This window comes from Piliocolobus tephrosceles, chromosome 12 (assembly GCF_002776525.5).
Source record: "Piliocolobus tephrosceles isolate RC106 chromosome 12, ASM277652v3, whole genome shotgun sequence".
In the NCBI taxonomy this organism is placed as follows: Eukaryota; Metazoa; Chordata; class Mammalia; order Primates; family Cercopithecidae; genus Piliocolobus; species Piliocolobus tephrosceles.
The window spans coordinates 77,434,063-77,455,279 of record NC_045445.1 but is presented as its reverse complement, the minus strand read 5'-3'; the positions used below and the strand labels follow the sequence as shown (position 1 = coordinate 77,455,279).

General features: G+C 40.1%; 1 protein-coding gene and 1 pseudogene across 2 annotated transcripts; one reads left to right on the top strand and one right to left on the bottom strand.

The window, feature by feature from the left end:
- Positions 1–4,547: 4,547 nt before the first annotated feature.
- LOC111536214 lies at positions 4,548–5,703 on the bottom strand (annotated as a pseudogene). The gene has a single exon (XR_004229242.1). The product of XR_004229242.1 is annotated as an L-lactate dehydrogenase B chain pseudogene (transcript).
- An 11,327-nt stretch (positions 5,704–17,030) lies between these two features.
- On the top strand, positions 17,031–20,478 carry MAGEE1 (MAGE family member E1). Its single transcript, XM_023202524.2, has one exon. The coding sequence runs from the start codon at positions 17,298–17,300 to the stop codon at positions 19,953–19,955; it is 2,658 nt and encodes an 885-aa protein (XP_023058292.2). The 5' UTR covers positions 17,031–17,297; the 3' UTR covers positions 19,956–20,478.
- Positions 20,479–21,217: the final 739 nt, after the last annotated feature.

The window sequence follows — 21,217 nt, the reverse complement described above, 5'->3', positions numbered from 1 at the left end:
CTAGCAAGACTAATAAAGAAGAAAAGAGAGAAGAATCAAATAGACGCCATAAAAAATGATAAAGGGGATATCACCACCAACCCCACAGAAATACAAACTACCATCAAAGAATACTATAACCACCTCTACGCAAATCAACTCAAAAATCTAGAAGAAATGGATAATTTCCTAGACACTTACACTCTTCCAAGACTAAACCAGGAAGAAGTGGAATCCCTGAATAGACCAATAGCAGGCTCTGAAATTGAGGCAATAATTAATAGCCTACCAACCAAAAAAAGTCCATGACCAGATGGATTCACAGCTGAATTCTACCAGAGGTACAAGGAGGAGCTGGTACCATTCCTTCTGAAACTATTCCAATCAATAGAAAAAGAGGGAATCCTCCCTAACTCATTTTACAAGGTCAACATCACCCTGATATCAAAGCCTGGCAGAGACACAACAAAAAAAGAGAATTTTAGACCAGTATCCCTGATGAACATCGATGCAAAAATCCTCAATGAAATACTAGCAAACTCGATTCAGCAGCATATCAAAAAGATTATCCATCATGATCAAGTGTGCTTCATCCCTGAGATGCAAGGCTGGTTCAACATTTGCAAATCAATAAACGTAATCCAGCATATAAACAGAACCAAAGACAAGAACCACATGATTATCTCAATAGATGCAGAAAAGGCTTTTGACAACAGCCCTTCATGCTAAAAATGCTCAATAAATTCTGTATTGATGGAACGTACCTCAAAATTATAAGAGCTATTTATGACAAACCCACAGCTAATATCATACTGAATGGGCAAAAACTGGAAAAATTCCCTTTGAAAACTGGCACAAAACGGGGATGCCCTCTCTCACCACTCCTATTCAACATAGTGTTGGAAGTTCTGGCTAGGGCAATCAGGCAAGAGAAAGAAAAAAAGGGTATTCAGTTAGCAAAAGAAGAAGTCAAATTGTCCCTGTTTGCAGATGATATGATTGTATATTTAGAAAACCCCATTGTCTCAGCCCAAAATCTCCTTAAGCTGATAAGCAACTTCAGCAAAGTCTCAGGATACAAAATTAATGTGCAAAAATCGCAAGCATTCTTATACACCAGTAACAGATAAACAGAGAGCCAAATCATGAATGAACTTCCATTCACAATTGCTTCAAAGAGAATAAAATACCTAGGAATCCAACTGACAAGGGATGTAAAGGACCTCTTGAAGGAGAATTACAAACCACTGCTCAGTGAAATAAAAGAGGACACTAACAAATGGAAGAACATACCAAACTCGTGGATAGGAAGAATCAATATCATGACAATGGCCATACTGCCCAAGGTTATTTATAGATTCAATGCCATCCCCATCAGGCTACCAATGAGTTTCTTCACAGAATTGGAAAAAACTGCTTTAAAGTTCATATGGAACCAAAAAAGAGCCCGCATTGCCGAGACAATCCTATGTCAAAAGGACAAAGCTGGAGGCGTCACGCTACATGACTTCAAGCTATACTACAAGGCTACAATAACCAAAACAGCATGGTACCGGTACCAAAACAGAGATATAGAACAATGGAACAGAACAGAGTCCTCAGAAATAATACCACACATCTACAGCCATCTGATCTTTGACCAACCTGAGAGAAACAAGAAATGGGGAAAGGATTCCCTATTTAATAAATGGTGCTGGGAAAATTGGCTAGCCATAAGTAGAAAGCTGAAATTGGATCCTTTCCTTACTCCTTATATGAAGATTAATTCAAGATGGATTAGAGACTTAAATGTTAGACCTAATACCATAAAAACCCTAGAAGAAAACCTAGGTACATTCAGGACATAGGCATGGGCAAGGACTTCATGTCTAAAACACCAAAAGCAACGGCAGCAAAAGCCAAAATCGACAAATGGTATCTCATTAAACTAAAGAGCTTCTGCATAGCAAAAGAAACTACCATCAGAATGAACAGGCAACCTACAGAATGGGAGAAAATTGTTGCAATCTACTCATCTGACAAAGGGCTAAAATCCAGAACCTACAAAGAACTCAAAAAATTTTACAAGAAAAAAACAAAACAACTGCATCAAAAAGTGGACAAAGGATATGAACAGACATTACTCAAAAGAAGACATTCATACAGCCAACAGACACATGAAAAAATGCTCATCATCACTCACCATCAGAGAAATGCAAATCAAAACCACAATGAGATACCATCTCACACCAGTTAGAATGGCAATCGTTAAAAAGTCAGGAAACAACAGGTGTTGGAGAGGATGTGGAGAAATAGGAACACTTTTACACTGTTGGTGAGATTGTAAACTAGTTCAGCCATTATGGAAAACAGTATGGCAATTCCTCAAGGATCTAGAACTAGACGTACCATATGACCCAGCCATCCCACTACTGGGTATATACCCAAAGGATTATAAATCATGCTGCTATAAAGACACATGCACACGTATGTTTACTGCGGCACTATTCACAATAGCAAAGACTTGGAATCAACCCAAATGTCCATCTGTGACAGACTGGATTAAGAAAATGTGGCACATATACACCATGGAACACTATGCAGCCATAAAAAAGGATGAGTTTGCGTCCTTTGTAGGGACATGGATGCAGCTGGAAACCATCATTCTTAGCAAACTATCACGAGAACAGAAAACCAAACACCACTTGTTCTCACTCATAGGTGGGAGCTGAACAATGAAATCACTTTGACTCGGGAAGGGGAACATCACACACCCAGGCCTATCATGGGGAGGGGGAGGGTGGAGGGATTGCAGTGGGAGTTATACCTGATATAAATGACGAGTTGATGGGTGCTGACGAGTTGATGTGTGCAGCACACCAACATGGCACAAGTATACATATGTAACAAACCTGCACACTATGCACATGTACCCTAGAACTTAAAGTATAAAAAAAAAAAAAAAAGAAATGAACAGCAATAAAATAATAGTGGGGGAGTTTAGCACCACACTGACAAAACACTAAACAGAGCATCAAGGCAGAAAATTAACAAAAAATTATAGTTAAACTAGACTGTTGACCTAATAGAACTAATAGACATTTACAGAACATTCTACCCAGCAACTGCAGAATATACTTTTTCTCATCTGCACATAGAACATCCTCCAAAATTGATCCTATCCTGGGCTGTAAAACAAGACAATAAATTAAATAAAAAGCAAAATTCTATCAAGTATTTTCTTGGACCACAGTAAAATAAAATTAGAAACAATGCCAAGTGGAACTCTCAAAACTATACAAGTATACTGAAGCTAAACAACTTGCTCCTAAATACCTTTTGACATGGATGCAGCTGGAAACCACCATTCTTAGGAAACTATCACAAGAACAGAAAACCAAACACTGCATATTCTCACTCATAGGTGGGAACTGAACAATGAGATCACTTGGACTCAGGAAGGGGAACATCACACACCAGGGCCAATCATGGGGAGGGGGTAGTGGGGAGGGATTGCATTGGGAGTTATACCTGATATAAATGACGAGTTGATGGGTGCTGACGAGTTGATGTGTGCAGCACACCAACATGGCACAAGTATACATATGTAACAAACCTGCATGTTATGCACATGTACCCTAGAACTTAATGTATAATAATAATAAAAAGAAAATAAGTTACAAATATTATAGCAGAAATAAACAAGACTGAGACCAGAAAAACCATGCAAATTATTAACAAAAAAGTTTGTTCTTTGACATAATAATGAAATTTATAGACCACTAGCTAGATTATCCAAGAAGAAAAAGAGGATTTAAATAAACATGATAAGAAATAATAGAGGTCACAATAGATTCCACAGAAATACAAACGATTATCAGAGACTACTATGAACATTGCTATGTGCACAAACTAAAAAATCTAGAGGAAATAAATAAATTTCTGGAAACATAAAACCTACCAATATTGACTAGGAATAAATAGAAAAAAATAAATTCATTGAGATAGTGAATAGAAGGATTGTTACCAGAGGCTGGGAAGGGTAGGAGGGGGTTGGGGAGGATGTAGGGATGGTTAATGGGTACAAAAAAATAGAAAGAATGAATAAAACCTAGTATGTGATATTACAACAGGGGGGTATAGACAATTATATTTGATATTGTTTGTATGTGTGTGCCTATCTAAATCTTACATTGAAATATAATCCCCAGTGTTGGAGGTGGGACCTGGTGAGAGGTGATTTAATCATGGGGGTGGATTTCTCATGAATGGTTTAGCAGTATTCCCCTTGGTACTTTTCTCATAATAGTGAGTGAATTCTCGTGAGAGCTGGTCATTTTAAAATGTGTAGCACCTCTCCTCTCACTCTCTTGCTCCTGCTTTCACCATGTGATGTTACGCCTCTCTCCCTTTGCCTTCTGCCATGATTAGAAGCTTGCTGAGGCCTCCTCAGAAGTAGATGATGCTGTGATTTCTGTACAACCTGCAGAATCATGAGCCAATTAAACCTTCTTGCTTTCCTTTTTTTTTTTTTTTTCCAGAAGCACACTACAATAGTTAATTTTATTTGTTCAAGAACTCATTGCAAGCATTAAACCAAGCATAGGCTTTGATTCTGTGAGCCCAAATTCACATGTTGAAGAAGATCAAAGCAAACTGTGATCCATGTAAATAGAGGAAAACTAAAGGCTCAGAGTTAATCATATTGTAGTTTTTAAATTTCTACAGCCTAGAGCTCAGTAGTCACAGGTCTTTTAGGTCCTTCTGGATGTCCCACAGGGTATCTGTACTTTTCTTGAACTGAGCAACCTCATTATCCTTTAGCTTCTGGTTGATAATGCTGGTTAATCCCCGGGCATTGGGGATACACAGAAAGCTCAGGAAGACTTCATTCTCGATGCCATACATCCCCTTTACCATTGTTGACATGGGATGAATCCTGGGTAGATTATTCATCACAGATTCAATAAGATCAGTCACACTTAAACCAATAGCCCAGTTGGTATATCCTTTTAGCTTGATGACTTCATGGGCACTTTCAACCACCATCTTATGCACTTCCTTCCAATTTTCACTATCATCATCAGTTCCTATTTCTGGATTCAATTCCTGGAGAGAAAAACCTGCCACATTCACTCCAATCCACACAGCCACATTTGAGTTGCTATGTTCCCCCAAAATCCATACATGGCAGCTGCTGGGATGAATGCCAAGGTTTTCAGCCATAAGGCAGTGAAACCTAGCAGAATCCGGATTACATCCACTTCCAATCACACTTTGGGTAATCCACTTATTTTCCAGGTAACATATATGAGAATGTCTACTAGGTTGGAAACCACAATTATGAGGCAATCAGGAGTGAACTTGACCATCTGAGGAATAATGAATTTGAAGACATTAACATTTTTCTGCACCAAATTGAGACGCCTCTCCCCCTCTTGCTGACGGACTCCTGCGGTTACGACTACAATCTTAGAACTGGCGGTCACAGAACAATCTTTATCTGCCACAATTTTAAGTGTCTGGAGAAATAAACTCCCATGCTGCAGATTGATCATTTCTCCTTTAAGCTTACCTTCCAAAACATCCACAAGAGCAAGTTCATCAGCCAGAGAACTTTCCCAGAATGCATATAGCACATGCCACATCAACTAGTCCAAAACTCACTGCAGTGATCTTATTGTTTTGGACTGTTGCCTCTTCTTCCGCAACAGGTGCAATGAGTTTTTCCTTAAGAGTTGACATCTTGCACAGGAGAGAAAAGGCTCTGGAGACCACTGTAACAGTCGTGTGGAGGAGACAATGTCAGCTGCGTCAAAACTTTCTTTCTTTATAAATTACCCAGTCTTAGGTATTTCTTTATAACCATGTGAGAACAGTCTAACACAATAATTCAGTTGCACAGTTTAGAATAACTAAAAAGAGTTATAATTGGATTGTTTGTAACACAAAAGATATATACTTCAGGGAATGGATACTCCATTTTATATGATGTGATTATTATGCATTGTGTGCCTGTATCAAAACATCTAATTTACTTCACAAATATATACACCTACTATGTACTCACAAAAATTAAAATTAAAACTAAAACAGCATTGTACTAGTACAAAAATAGACACACAGGTCACTGGAACAGATTAGAAAATCCTGAAATAAAGCCATGCATCTATGACCAACTGACTTTCAACAAAACCAGCATAAATAATCAATGAAGAAAGAACTCTTTTTTCACTAATTGGTGTTGAATGAATTGGCCAGCCATATGCAGAAGAATAAATCTGGACCTTCACCTATCATGATATACAAAAACTAACTAAAAATGGATTAAAGACCTAAATGTAAAGTCTGAAACTATAAAAATTCCAGAAGAAAATCAAGGAGAAACTCTTCTGGTCATGAATTTAGGAAAATAATTTATAAATAAGACCTCAAAAGTGAATACAAAAAAAACCCCAAATAGACAAAAGGGACCAAATTAAACCAAGAAGCTTCTGCAGAGCAATAGAAATATTCAACAGAGTAAACAGACAACCTACAAAATGGGAGAAAATATTTGTAAATTAATCTTCTGACAAAAATAATCTTAAAGGAACTCAAACAACTCAACAAGAAAAAACAACTTCATTAAAAAGTGGACAAAGAACAAGAACGAGCATTTTTTAAAAAAGAAGACATACAAGCAGCTAAGAAACATGAAATAATGCACATCAGTAATAATCAGATAAATGCAAATTAAAACCACAATAAGAAACTAGTTTATACTAGTCAGAATTATTATTATTAAAAAATCAAAAACAGTAGATGTTGGCATGGATGTGGAGAAACACAGATGTTTATGCACTGTTGCTGGGAATGTAAGTTAGCACAAGCCTCGTGTAAAACAGTATGAAAATATTTCAAAGAACTGAAAATGGAACTACTATTCTACCCAGCAATCTAACTGCTATCTACCCAAAGGCAAATAAACTATTGTATAAAAAAGAAATCTGCACTCATATGTTTATTCATAGTAGCAAAGTCATGAGATTAACCTCATTGTCCTCACTGGTTGATTGAATAAATATAATGTGATACACATACACAATGGAATACTATGCAGCCATAAAAAGAATAAAATATTGTTCTTTGCCAGAATATGGATGGGGCTGGAGGCCATTGTCCTAAATGAAATAACTCAGGAACAGAAAATCAAACACTGCAGGTTCTCACTTATTAGTTGGAGTTAAACAATGGGTACACATAGGCACAAAGATGAATGTTATGAACACTGGGGGCTCCAAACAAGGAGAGGGGGAGAGGAGTGTGAGTGTTGTAAAAATATCTCTTGGCTACAATGTTCACTATTTGAATGATGGGTACACCAGAAGCTCAAACCTTACCATTATGCACTATATTCATGTAAGAAACCTACACATGTACCCCTTGAAAATAAAGTTAAAATGCATATTCTATTTTGGTTGTGCATAAAATGAGTGAAAAAAATAAGTAAATAGGATAAATGTTTTATTTCTAGTGTGTTTCCCTCCACCAAAAATGATGAATGATAACAAGTGTTGTCAAGGATGTGGAAAACAGGGTACACTTGTACCTAATTGGTAAAAATGTAAACTAGTAAAACCATTTTAAAAATTGTATGGAGCTTCCTCAGAAAGATAAAAATAGAATTACCATATGATCCAGCAATCCCACCCCCTGGTATTTACTCCAAAGGTATGAAATCTGTATGTTAAAAAGAAGTCTGCATTTTCATGTTCATTGCAGCACTGTTCGTAATAGCCAAGTTATAGAATCAACCTTAGTGTTTATCAACATGAATGTTGGCATGGATGTGGAGAAACAGGGATGCTTATGTACTATTGGTGGGAATGAAGAAAGATAGAAGATGAATGAAGAAGGATAATGTGGTGTATATAGGCATGTTTTATTTAATTCCACTTCACAGTTATTGCCTTTTTTTTTTTTTTTTTCCAAATTGAAGGTTTGTAGCAATCCTGCATCAACCAAGTTTATCGGTGCCATTTTTCCAACTGCATGTGTTCACACATTGTTTGTGTCATATTTTGGTAATTCTCACAATATTTTAAGTCTTTTCATTTTATTATATTTGTCATGGTGATCTGTGATCTTACTATTGAAATTGTTTTGAGAGGCTAATTATGCCCATATAAGACAGTGACCTTAATAAATATACAGGTGTATTTTGACTGATCTACTTACTGGCTATTCCCCTATCTCTGTCCCTCTCCTCAGGCCTCCTCATTTCCTGAGACACAACAATATTAAAATTAGATTAATTCATAAGCCTACAATGACCTCTAAGAGTGCAAGTCAAAGGAAGAGTTACACATCTCTTAATTTAAATCAAAAGGTAGAAGAGATTAAGTTTTGTTAGTAATAAATGTCAAAACCTAAGATAGGTCAAAAGCTAGGTCTCTAGCACCAAGCAGCCATTCTGTGAATGCAAAGGAATAGTTCCTGAAGCAAATTTAAAATGCTACTCCAGTGAATACATGAATGAAAAGAAAGTAAAACAGCTTTATTGCTGATGTGGACAAAGTTTTAGTGGTCTGGATAGAAAATCAAATCAGTTCCTACACTCTTTCAAGCTAAAACCTAATCCTAACAATGCCCTGACTCACTTAATATCTATGAAGGCAGAGATACGGGAAGAAACTGAAGAAGAAAACTTTGAATCTAGCAGAGACTGGTTCATAAGGTTGAAGGAAAGAAGCCATCTCCACAACATAGAAGGATATGTGAACCAGCAAATATTGATGTAAAAGTTGCAGCAAATTATTTTGAAGATTTAGCTAAGATAATTGACAAAGGCGGCTACAGTAAACTATATATATATATATTTATTATTATTATTATTATTATTATACCTTAAGTTCTAGGATACATGTGCACAACGTGCAGGTTTGTTTCATATGTATACATGTGCCATGTTGGTGTGCTGCACCCATTAACTCATCATTTACATTAAGTATATCTCCTAATGCTATCCCTCCCCCCTCCCCCTCCCAACAATAGACCTCGATGTGTGATGTTCCCCTTCCTGTGTCCAAGTGATCTCATTGTTCAATTCTCACCTATGAGTGAGAACATGCAGTATTTGGTTTACTTTTCTTGCGATAGTTTGCTGAGAATGATGGTTTCCAGCTGCATCCATGTCCCTACAAAGGACACAAACTCATCCTTTTTTATGGCTGCATAGTATTCCATGGTGTATATGTCCCACATTTTCTTAATCCAGTCTGTCACTGATGGACATTAGGGTTGATTCCAAGTCTTTGCTATTGTGAATAGTGCTGCAATAAACATACATGTTCATGTGTCTTTATAGCAGCATGACTTATAATCCTTTGGGTATATCCCCAGTAACGGGATGGCTGGGTCAAATGGTATTTCTAGATCTAGATCCTTGAGGAATCACCACACTGTTTTCCACAATGGTTGAACTAGTTTACAGTCCCACCAACAGTGTAAAATTGTTCCTATTTCTCCACATCCTCTTCAGCGCCTATCGTTTCCTGATTTTTTAATGATCACCATTCTAACTGGTGTGAGATGGTATCTCATTGTGGTTTTGATTTGCATTTCTCTGATGGCGAGTGATGATGAACATTTTTTCATGTGTCTGTTGGCTGTGTGAATGTCTTCTTTTGAGAAGTGTCTGTTCGTACCCTTTGCCCACTTTTTGATGGGGTTGTTTGTTTTTTTCTTGTAAATTTGATTGAGTTCTTTATAGGTTCTGGATGTTAGCCCTTTTTCAGATGAGTAGATTGCAAAAATTTTCTCCCATTCTGTAGGTTGCCTGTTCACTCTGATGGTAGTTTCTTTTGCTGTGCAGAAGCCCTTTAGTTTAATTAGATCCCATTTGTCAGTTTTGGCTTTTGTTGCCATTGCTTTTGGTGTTTTAGACATGAAGTCCTTGCCCATGCCTATGACCTGAATGGTATTACCTAGGTTTTCTTCTAGGGTTTTTATGGTTTTAGGTCTAACATTTAAGTCTCTAATTCATCTTGAATTAAATTCCATATAAGGAGCAAGGAAAGGATCCAATTTCAGCTTTCTACTTATGGCTAGCCAATTTTCCCAGCACATTCATTAAATAGGGAATCCTTTCCCCATTTCTTGTTTTTCTCAGGTTTGTCTAAGATCAGATGGCTGTAGATGTGTGGTATTATTTCTGAGGACTCTGTTCTGTTCCATTGGTCTATATCTCTGTTTTGGTACCAGTACCATGCTGTTTTGGTTATTGTAGCCTTGTAGTATAGTTTGAAGTCAGGTAGCGTGATCCCTCCAGTTTTGTTCTTTTGACTTAGGATTGTCGTGGCAATGCGGGCTCTTTTTTGGTTCCATATGAACTTTAAAGCAGTTTTTTCCAATTCTGTGAAGAAACTCATTGGTAGCTTGATGGGGATGGCATTGAATCTATAAATTACCTTGGGCAGTATGGCCATTTTCACAATATTGATTCTTCCTATCCATGAGCATGGTATGTTCTTCCATTTGTTTGTGTCCTCTTTTATTTCACTGAGCAGTGGTTTGTAGTTCTCCTTCAAGAGGTCCTTTACATCCCTTGTAAGTTGGATTCCTAAGTATTTTATTCTCATTGAAGCTTTGTGAATGGGAGTTCATTCATGATTTGGCTCTCTGTTTGTCTGTTACTGAGGTATAAGAATGCTTGTGATTTTTGCACATTGATTTTGTATCCTGAGACTTTGCTGAAGTTTCTTAGCAGCTTAAGGAGATTTTGGGCTGAGACAATGGAAAACCCACTATTATTAACTACCGTCATTGAGTAAATAGAGCAATGGGCCATGGCCTTTTGAGTTCCATTTAAGGAATGCCCAGAGACAGTATGTACCCAGTATTATAAACAAGGAGCTTGTGATTTATGTGATCAAATTAAAAATGCTGTATTGCAAAGACACTAGCCACAAACACAAAAAGATTGCCAAAATAAAATGATAATTTATAATGATCCGTGGGATGGTGACAAATGTAAACAATATAAGTCCTTACAATTATTGGTGTCTTTTCTTGTTAATGATGTTCTTGCTCCCCTCTAGTACAAACCCCATTTATTGAGACTCTGTGTAGAACTTACTAATAAATAGCCTTTGCTTTCCACATTTGGGTGGTCTTTGTTATTCCAACAGTATATTATTTGGGATACCCCAGAAAAATAACATTGGTCAGAAATTTTTCCCAAATAGTTCTCAAGCCTTTATTCATGGCAATTTTGGTATTTTTTAAATATTTGCAAAATTTCTAATAAATATAAGCAAGTAGTTGTCAATTTGCATAGAGAAACTCCAATGCAGAGAGCAGTTTGAGTTCTTCATGGGATCAAATATGTTTTTAGAAGGAATTGTCTTTGCTGTAACCCTCAAGAGCTATGAAAATTTTGTACTAACTAAGTGGCCAGGGGCATCTTACTATGGACTTCCTCTCTGGTGGCCCATTAATTTAAACAAGTAAAGCAATGTTTACTACGTAATATTACCTGGGTCAAGGCACATGTGATAAATCAGAGACTACAATCAGCTTAAGAATTCTTCCATAGTAACCTTCTTACAATATCAACTGCAAGTTTTACATAACACTCAACGGAAGCTGGCTCTACAACAATCGCAAGACTGGCTGTCCATGGTAAATAATCATAACTCTTGAGGGTTACAGCAAAGACAATTCCTACTGAAAACATATTTCATCCCATGGAGAACTCTAACTGCTCTCTGCATGTTAGTTTCTCTACCCAAATTGACAACTACTGGCTTGTATTTATTAGAAATTTTGCAGGGTCTACCAAAACTGCCATTAATAAAATCTTGGGAAATATTTGAGGAAAATTTATGACCAATGTTACTTTTCTGGAGTATCCCAAATAATATACTGTGGGAATAACAAAGACCACCCAAATGTGAAAAGCAAAGGGTATTCAGAGCTTGCTATAGTAAGGGAGTCAACTATTGTCATTTGCGTTTTGGCAGAGACTCAATGGCGAGCAGAACAGTGAGAAAGCTTTGTGGGGGAAAAAGAAAGGCTACAGCTATACACTTAATAGAGATCATTGGCATGGGGAAGATGTAGGCAGGCTAACTAGAAGTGGATCATCCTATGTGATTAGTTAGAGGTGCATACTTGGCTTTCTCTGGTTGGATCTAAGTTGGATGCAGAGACAAGAATTAAGAAGGTAGTCAGTTATTAATCAAGTCCTGGCCATTTTGGGCTGATTGTTTTAGAAATTATTGTTTATTTTCTTGGATTGTTAGTAAAGATAAAAATTTGACATTCTACAAGTCTGACTTACAGCAGGATAATGCTCTGGGCTGCTTATTGTAGTTAAGTGGGTTGGTTTCCTAGGCAAGTTGCTGAAGGTTGCGGGTCACTGTTCTACTTTTCATATATGTTCCAACCATTGTCCATTTGTACATTCAATACATCCCACCATACAGGAGATAGACACAATAAAGAGAAGCCTGGTATCAAAGCTAACCTGGGAAGAAACTTATTGGTGACATCACATTACCACCTGTAAAGAGGTCACCCTTAAGGCTATTCAAGCTACACAAATGGACTCCTTAGAATAGTTTCCCTGGAATAAAAAATGATGGAACAGGTGGCTTCCCACTAAAATTAGAACAACATCATCATAAACAGGGAAATACATAGGCCAAATTTATAATATGATTGATGGTTATTTTTGAAATAATTTGACCTACCTGTGAAGATCACATATGTGAATACTCCACAGTTCAGAATCAAATTTGGTGCATGTATAAATTAATAACTTTTTAAAAACTGCCAAGGGATACTGTGAAGCTTACCTTAGACCCATGCGAACATTCTGATGCTATGTACTACTGGCAATCACCCGGAAACTCAAGCAAGGCACACCAATCCAAATAAGAAGGAACATTCATTTGCCTAAACCTGCAGCTATCTTAAGTCACAGCAACACATATAATGAAAAATTGAACTGCATGCTGGACCTGCTTCTGCCAATCTGATTCTAGCATTATGGACAGCCAGGGACATGTAGCAAAGGGGTTATAATGTCACTCTATTGACTGAACAATTGAACAATTTAAAATCTGCTTCTTTTTCTAATCTATTCCCCTCGCTTTCCTCCATTAAGTGGGAAGATTGGCTATGAAAGGGCTTTGAAATCCTTATTTGTGCCATTTTAGGATTCTGTCTCCTTTATTTCCAGCAAGAAACTCAGGCACTGCAAAATAACATACAATTTTAATTATAAGATAACATGGGGCCAGGGGATGGACTGTTAGTTATATGCACGAGTCAAAGATGGCCTCTATATATTGACCCTGCCAGTACCAAACTCAATTTTTTACACATCCAATTGTTTTAAATATAGACTGATAAGTAGATTGTTAGCTATTTAGAGGCTGCCTTCATTGCATATCCCTGTGAAACTACAATCATCTGCTAGCTATAGATAGAATAAACTCCAGGAGATAAAAACCCTAACCTACTGCTGCCCTTCAGAGATCTCTGACCCAGCAACTCCTTGTCTTGCTGCCGAGAGACATCACATATATACATAAGCCATCTCTTTGATTCCCCTCCCTCTCTCCAGTTAGCTTGTCCTCTCATTTTCTAGGTTGTGACCTCCCACCAGCCTCTGGAAGATCTCAGACTTTGATGAACCCCATGCCCTTGTAAACCTGTCAAAGGGTTGACCAAATAAAGCTCATTGTATGCTTATACACTGTTGGTGGTAATGTAAATTAGTAATAATAAACACTATATATAGTTCAACCACTATAGAAAACAGTTTGGAGATTTCTCAAAGAACATAAAACACAACTACCATTCAATTCAGTAATCACATTATCAGGCATATATCCAGAAGAAAAGAAATCATTCTGCCAAAAAGACACATACACTCATACGTTGTTTGCAGCCTTATTAACAATAGCAATGACATGGAGTCAACTTAGGTGTCTATCATTGATATTGGCTAAAGAAAATGTGGTACATATATACCATGGAATACAACACAGCCATACAAATTAATGAAATAATGTCCTTTGCAGCAACATGGATGCAGCTGGAGGCCATTATCTTAAGCAAATTTACACAGAAACAGAAAACCAAATACCACATGTTCTTATATATAAGTTGCAGCTAAACATTGGTTACTCGTGGACATAAAGACGGCTAAAACAGACACTGGAGGAATATTAGAAGGAGGAAGAAGAGAGGTGGGCATGGGTTGAAAAACTAACTGTTGAGTATTATGCTCACTACCTGGGTGATGAGATCATTTGTTTTCCAAACCTCAGCATCATGCAATATACCCATGTAACAAACGTGTGTATGTATCCGCAGAATCTAAAATAAAAGTTGAAAGTCTAAAACAGACAAACAACAAAAACTCATTTTGTGTTACTGAAAACTTGTGGTAATATACTTTTTCTTGATCAGTCCCCAAATCTCTTGCACTCAGTTGTTTCCTATATTTTAATTCTACATATAAATTACACAAAACATATTATTATTATTGTTTCACATTGTCAATATGTCTGTTTACCCACATATTTATCATTTCTATTACTGTTCGCTTCTTGCATCTCCTCAGATTCAGATGAGAATCTTTCAGTATTTCCTCAGTCTGGGCTTACTGGTGATCAATTTACTCAGTACTGATTCTGAACATGTATTTATTTTGCCTTCATTTTTGATGTACTATTTCAGTAAGTTCAGAATTCCAAATTATCAGTTTGCAAATCATTACATTCCTTAAGTGACAAAGTTGTATACAATGTATGACTCACCTCTTTGCACTTCCCTTTTTTCTGAAATCATTACTCTTGAAGTCCTCATTGCCTTTATAGGTTTCTGATGCTGTATTGGTAGGCTTTGTTGCCACAAAAGGGTTTCTTTACCTAAATTTCTAGGTTTTTTTTCCCCCACAGGGCTGCTACAATCAACTACACATTATTAGAAATGGAATTCTTTGATATTATTATAATGACTTACTGGTATTCCATTTTTATTACCATAATTTCTTTAAATACTCTTTAGTTATTCAACATTCATTTAGTTTACAGCTCTGTTATACTAGAACAAATCATATAATAAAAGTCATTTTAGCTAAATATTTGCACATATTTCTTATTATTTCTTTAGAATATATTTCTAGAGGTAAAAATTTTTAGTTTATAGGTTTGAACAACTTCAGGGTCTTTAAAAATCACTGTGGCCTAGGTTAGGAATATCTGTTGCTGAAGTTTAGAAATATCTTAGGTTTTTTTGTGCCTTCCATTCTGAATAGGCCCTGGGCACAATAACTGCATTGGACTTCACAGAACCGGAACTGGTTATGCATATAAGGGATTGCTTCTCCAATTAGAGATGGAGGTGGTGACATATTGTGACTGTAGCCAGTTATTTTCCCTTTCCTAAAGAGGTATAAAAAAAAGTATTGGAACCAACCCAAATGTCCATCAATGACAGACTGGATAAAGAAAATGTGGCACATATGCACCATGGAATACTATGCAACCATAAAAAAGGATGAGTTCATGTCCTTTGCAGGGACATGGATGAAGCTGGAAATCATCATTCTTAGAAAACTAACACAAGAACAGGAAACCAAACGCCACATGTTCTCACTCATAAGTGGGAATTGAACAATTACAACTCATGGACACAGGGAGGGGAACATCACACACCAGGGCCTGTCAGGGGGCAGGGAGATAGGAGAGGGAGAGCATTAGGAGAATACCTAATGGAGATGATGGGTTGATGGGTGCAGCAAACAACCATGGCACGTGTATACCTACGTAACAAATCTGCACATTCTGCACATGTACTCCAAAACTTAAAGTATATAAAAAAGAGTATACTCCCAGATTTTTGAGGAGATATTAAGAAAGACAACATATAATAAATGTTTGCAGCAAGATACAAACAATCAATAGAGGGTCAATAGTGGTAAGCTAAATTGTATTGGTTGCGTGAGTGTCAGAAAGTTAGTATTTTCCCTCTATCTCTCTTCCTCTCTCTTCCCTACTTCTAAAAACAGCCTGCCTGTGCTCTTCAGTGTTTTCTTACTCACTGCTGCCATGCTACTCTCAGTTGGAATGATTTTCTCATCCTTGTCATTTTGGTAAATACCTACCCACTCATCTTTTTAAACATCTCCTCTTTTATGAAGCCTTTTCCGCACCTACAGGTAGAACTGACCCTGCCCCCCTGCATTCTTTACAAACTTCTAGAAAATTTGGTTTTACTTTTTCTTTGACTCCCATTTTTACACTGGGTGCTCCTTGATGACAAAGAAATGAACTCTGTAACTTCTGGATAGATGACCAGTGTTTGTGGAATGAATGAATCAAAGGGATGAGGGTTGGATCTGCTCAAAAGTGCTAGAGTAATAGGGCAAAACAGAGCAGGTAACATCCCTTAACACTCGGTATCTCAACTGACTTTCACAAAAGCTGTATTAAATGAGCAGATGATTGTGGAGTGAAAGAATTAAACAAATTTTCAAGAGTGTTAGTGGCTTTCCCACTAAAGCCTGGGGGACTGGGAAAGTTTGGGCTGGGAATGTTGGGTTTTTCAAGCTTGTTCGAAGCTCCCTAATTGGTACTAAATATCAGGCATTCAGACCCTCTAGGTAAGAGTTCTTTCTAGCTCACAGCATTAGGGGAGGAGTTAGACATATAAATGGAGAAAGTGATAGAAAAGACATGGTCAGGGATGGGGGTTCTACCCTTCCAGAGACAACGCACATTTTGTTTGAAACAGCTTTGGGAAAACTGCAAATCTCAATGATAATTACCAATTTTGAGAAAATATTAAGTGCCTGGCACTCTGTGTAGAAGCCCTCCAATCGTACCCTAAATCTGAGAAGTATTTATTATTATTTCCATTTTTGTTCCCTATGCATCTACTCTAAGCTCCTTGTTTCACCCTACCAAAATTTCCCTTCTGCTAGTGCTCTCATTTGGTGCAGAACCACCGCATCCACTTTCTCGGGCCCAGGGGAGGGGCGGGGCGGGGCGAGTTCGCCTTGCCGCAGAGCCAGTCTGCGCCTGCGCGGACTGCGGCAGAGGGCGGGGTGTGAGAAGCAGAGTACACTGAGACTAGCATTCACTGCTGGCCAGTTCCTGCGTTTTTCACCACCTCTAATTTCAGCTTCAGCAAGTTGCTTGGAACTTTGGTTCTGGCAGCAGCAGCAACATCATTACCGCTAGCGGCAGTTTTGTGCCGAGGCACCTACACACCTCCAGTCGTCTGTGCCAGATCGCGGGCCTGTCTGTGTCTGCTCCTACACGCCGGTCGGCAGGACCATGTCTCTGGTAAGCCAGAATTCGCGCCGCCGCCGCCGCCGCGTTGCAAAGGCCACTGCGCACAACAGCAGCTGGGACGAAATGCAGGCCCCTAATGCCCCCGGTCTCCCCGCTGATATGCCAGGCTCAGACGTCCCCCAGGGTCCCAGCGATTCCCAAATCCTTCAGGGCCTCTGTGCCTCTGAGGGCCCAAACACCTCCGTTCTGCCCACCTCCGCTGAGGGCCCAAGCACCTTTGTGCCGCCCACCATCTCTGAGGCCTCAAGCGCCTCCGGGCAGCCTACCGTCTCTGAGGGACCTGGCACCTCCCTGCTGGCCACCCCCAGTGAGGGCCTAAGCACCTCCGGGCCTCCCACCATCTCTAAGGGGCTGTGCACCTCTGTGACGCTTGCCGCCTCTGAGGGCCGGAACACCTCCAGGCCGCCCACTTCCTCTGAGGAACCAAGCACCTCCGTGCCGCCCACCCCTGGTGAGGGACCGAGCACCTCCGTGCAGTCCACCCCTGGTGAGGGACCGAGCACCTCCGTGCCGCTCACCGCCACTGAGGGCCTGAGCACCTCCGTGCCGGCCACTCCTGATGAGGGACTGAGCACCTCCGTGCCGCCCACCGCCACTGAGGGTCTGAGCACCCCCGTGCCGCCCACCCCTGATGAGGGACCGAGCACCTCCATGCCGGCCACTCCTGGTGAGGGACCGAGCACCTCCGTGCTGCCCGCCGCCTCTGACGGACAAAGCATCTCCTTGGTGCCCACCCCCGCTAAGGGATCAAGCACCTCCGGGCCACCCACCGCCACCGAGGGCCTGAGCACCTCCGTGCAGCCCACTGCTGGTGAGGGACTGAGTACTTCCGTACTGCCCACCCCCGGTGAGGGACGGAGCACCTGTGTACCGCCCACTGCCTCTGATGGATCGGACACCTCCGTGCCGCCCACTCCTGGTGAGGGCCCAAGCACCTTAGTGCAGCCCACTGCCTCTGACAGACCGGGAAGCTCCGTGCTGCCCAACCCTGGTGAGGGCCCGAGCACCTTGTTTAGCTCTAGTGCTTCTGTGGACCGGAACCCCTCCAAGTGTTCCATTGTTTTGCCAAGCCCTAGGGTAATCAAGGCCTCTGTGGACTCGGACTCTGAGGGTCCTAAGGGTGCAGAAGGCCCTATAGAATTCGAGGTCCTGAGAGACTGTGAGAGCCCCAACTCCATTACTATTATGGGCCTCAGTACTTCCCGGGTTGCAATTACCTTGAAGCCCCAGGACCCTATGGAACAGAATGTAGCTGAGCTGTTGCAGTTCCTGCTGGTGAAGGATCAGAGCAAGTACCCTATCCGGGAGTCTGAAATGCGGGAATACATTGTTAAAGAATATCGCAACCAGTTTCCTGAGATACTCAGGCGAGCAGCAGCCCACCTGGAGTGCATTTTTCGGTTTGAATTGAGAGAACTTGACCCTGAGGCACATACCTACATTCTGTTAAACAAACTGGGACCTGTGCCCTTTGAAGGGTTAGAAGAGAGCCCAAATGGGCCAAAGATGGGCCTCCTGATGATGATTCTAGGCCAAATATTCCTGAATGGCAACCAAGCCAAAGAGGCTGAGATTTGGGAAATGCTCTGGAGGATGGGGGTGCAGCGGGAAAGGAGGCTTTCCATTTTTGGGAACCCAAAGAGACTTCTGTCTGTGGAGTTTGTATGGCAGCGTTACTTAGACTACAGACCAGTAACTGACTGTAAACCAGTGGAGTATGAGTTTTTCTGGGGCCCAAGATCCCACCTAGAAACCACCAAGATGAAAATTCTGAAGTTCATGGCTAAAATATATAACAAAGATCCTATGGACTGGCCAGAGAAATACAATGAAGCTCTGGAAGAAGATGCTGCCAGAGCCTTTGCTGAGGGTTGGCAGGCTCTCCCTCACTTTAGGAGGCCGTTTTTTGAGGAAGCTGCTGCAGAGGTAGCATCCCCCGATTCAGAGGTTTCCAGCTATGCCTCAAAATATGCCCCACATTCATGGCCTGAGTCAAGATTGGAGAGCAAGGCAAGGAAGTTGGTGCAGTTATTTCTGCTTATGGATTCAACTAAGCTGCCTATACCAAAGAAAGGAATTCTGTACTACATTGGCCGAGAGTGCAGCAAAGTGTTCCCTGACCTCCTGAATCGTGCTGCCCGCACCCTGAACCATGTCTATGGGACAGAACTAGTGGTACTTGATCCCAGGAATCACTCCTATACCCTGTACAACCGAAGGGAGATGGAAGAAACTGAGGAGATCGTAGATAGTCCAAACAGGCCTGGCAACAACTTTTTGATGCAGGTCCTAAGCTTCATCTTTATCATGGGCAACCATGCCAGGGAGTCTGCAGTCTGGGCTTTTCTGCGGGGCTTAGGGGTTCAATCTGGGAGAAAGCACGTGATTACCTGCAGATACTTGAGTCAGCGCTATATAGACAGTTTACGGGTTCCTGACAGTGATCCAGTGCAATATGAGTTTGTATGGGGTCCTAGAGCCCGTCTGGAAACCTCCAAGATGAAAGCCTTGCGATATGTGGCCAGAATCCACAGAAAGGAACCACAGGACTGGCCACAGCAGTACAGGGAGGCAATGGAAGATGAGGCCAATAGAGCTGATGTTGGGCACAGGCAATTCTTTGTTCACAACTTCAGGTAGAGGAATGCATGGCAGTCAGAGGGGCCTTGCAAGAAGGGGCCTTAGAGCCTCAGGTCTCATGTATTGGGGGATGGGGGCGGGTACATACTGTATTTGGTATTTGTGTTCCAGTTATATTTACGTCTTTTCATATTTAGTTCTTGTGTGGTGTCTGGAAGTGTTTCAACTGTTTTAATATATTGTCCGATTGGGTAAATGTGATTGACCACTTGCTGTCTCTGTTGTATTTTGGTATGAGTTTTGATAGCTCTATAAAATGTTTTGAAAATCTTTCCATCTTGTTGCATTATCTAGAAGAGAATATATAGCATATAGCTATAGATATAGGCTTTTCCTTAAAAGCTTGAAAAAAATTCGCCAGTAAAATAATCTAGCTTAAAGTGATAAACAAATATAATGACAACTGAAAAAGCACTCTAAATTGTGGCTGGCTTCCCTTTCTGTGTGCTATTGTATAAAGAATACTGATGTTTACCTGTATTTGCTTTGCTGTACTAAAGTGTAATGAACAATAAAAGATTAATAAATGAAACATAATGCTAATACACTGACTTATTCAACTGCTTTCATACAATGAGCACAGTGGTGGGTTATATTTATAGAAGTATAAAAGTTTACAAGATATAGTACCTGCCCCAAAATTCAGAGACTGGATAGGGTACAGGGGGAGGTCATTTAAACCACTAATTTATTACGGTGTACTATGTGCTACAGTAGAATAATACAGAGTGCTATGGTAATTAAAAAGAGGCACACCTGACTAATTCCTGGAGTGTTCAGGGTGGTCCTTAAGGAAGATGGTAGGTATGTGGGGTGGGGAAAAGATGGGGTCCTTTTTTTTGTTTTTGAGATGGAGTCTCGCTCTGTTGCCCAGGCTAGAGTGCAGTGGCATGATCTCAGCTCACTGCAACCTCTGCCTCCTGGGTTCATGCAATTCTCCTGCCTCAGCCTCCAGAGTAGCTGGGACCACGTGCCATCACACCCAGCTAATTTTTGTATTTTTACTAAAGACGGAGTTTCATTATTTTGGCCAGGCTGGTCTCAAACTCCTGACCTTGTGATCTGCCCACCTCGGCCTCCCAAAGTGTTGGGATTACAGGCGTGAGCCACCGTGCCCGGCCAATATGGGGTCCTTAATACAATCATGAATTAAACTGATTCAAGGCTGGATTTCAGTCTTCATGTGTGCTGTTAGGAAAAAAGTCAAAGATATTAGGCCAGAGGGCTGGCGGTATTGTGTCATCAATGATTTCAATAAGATG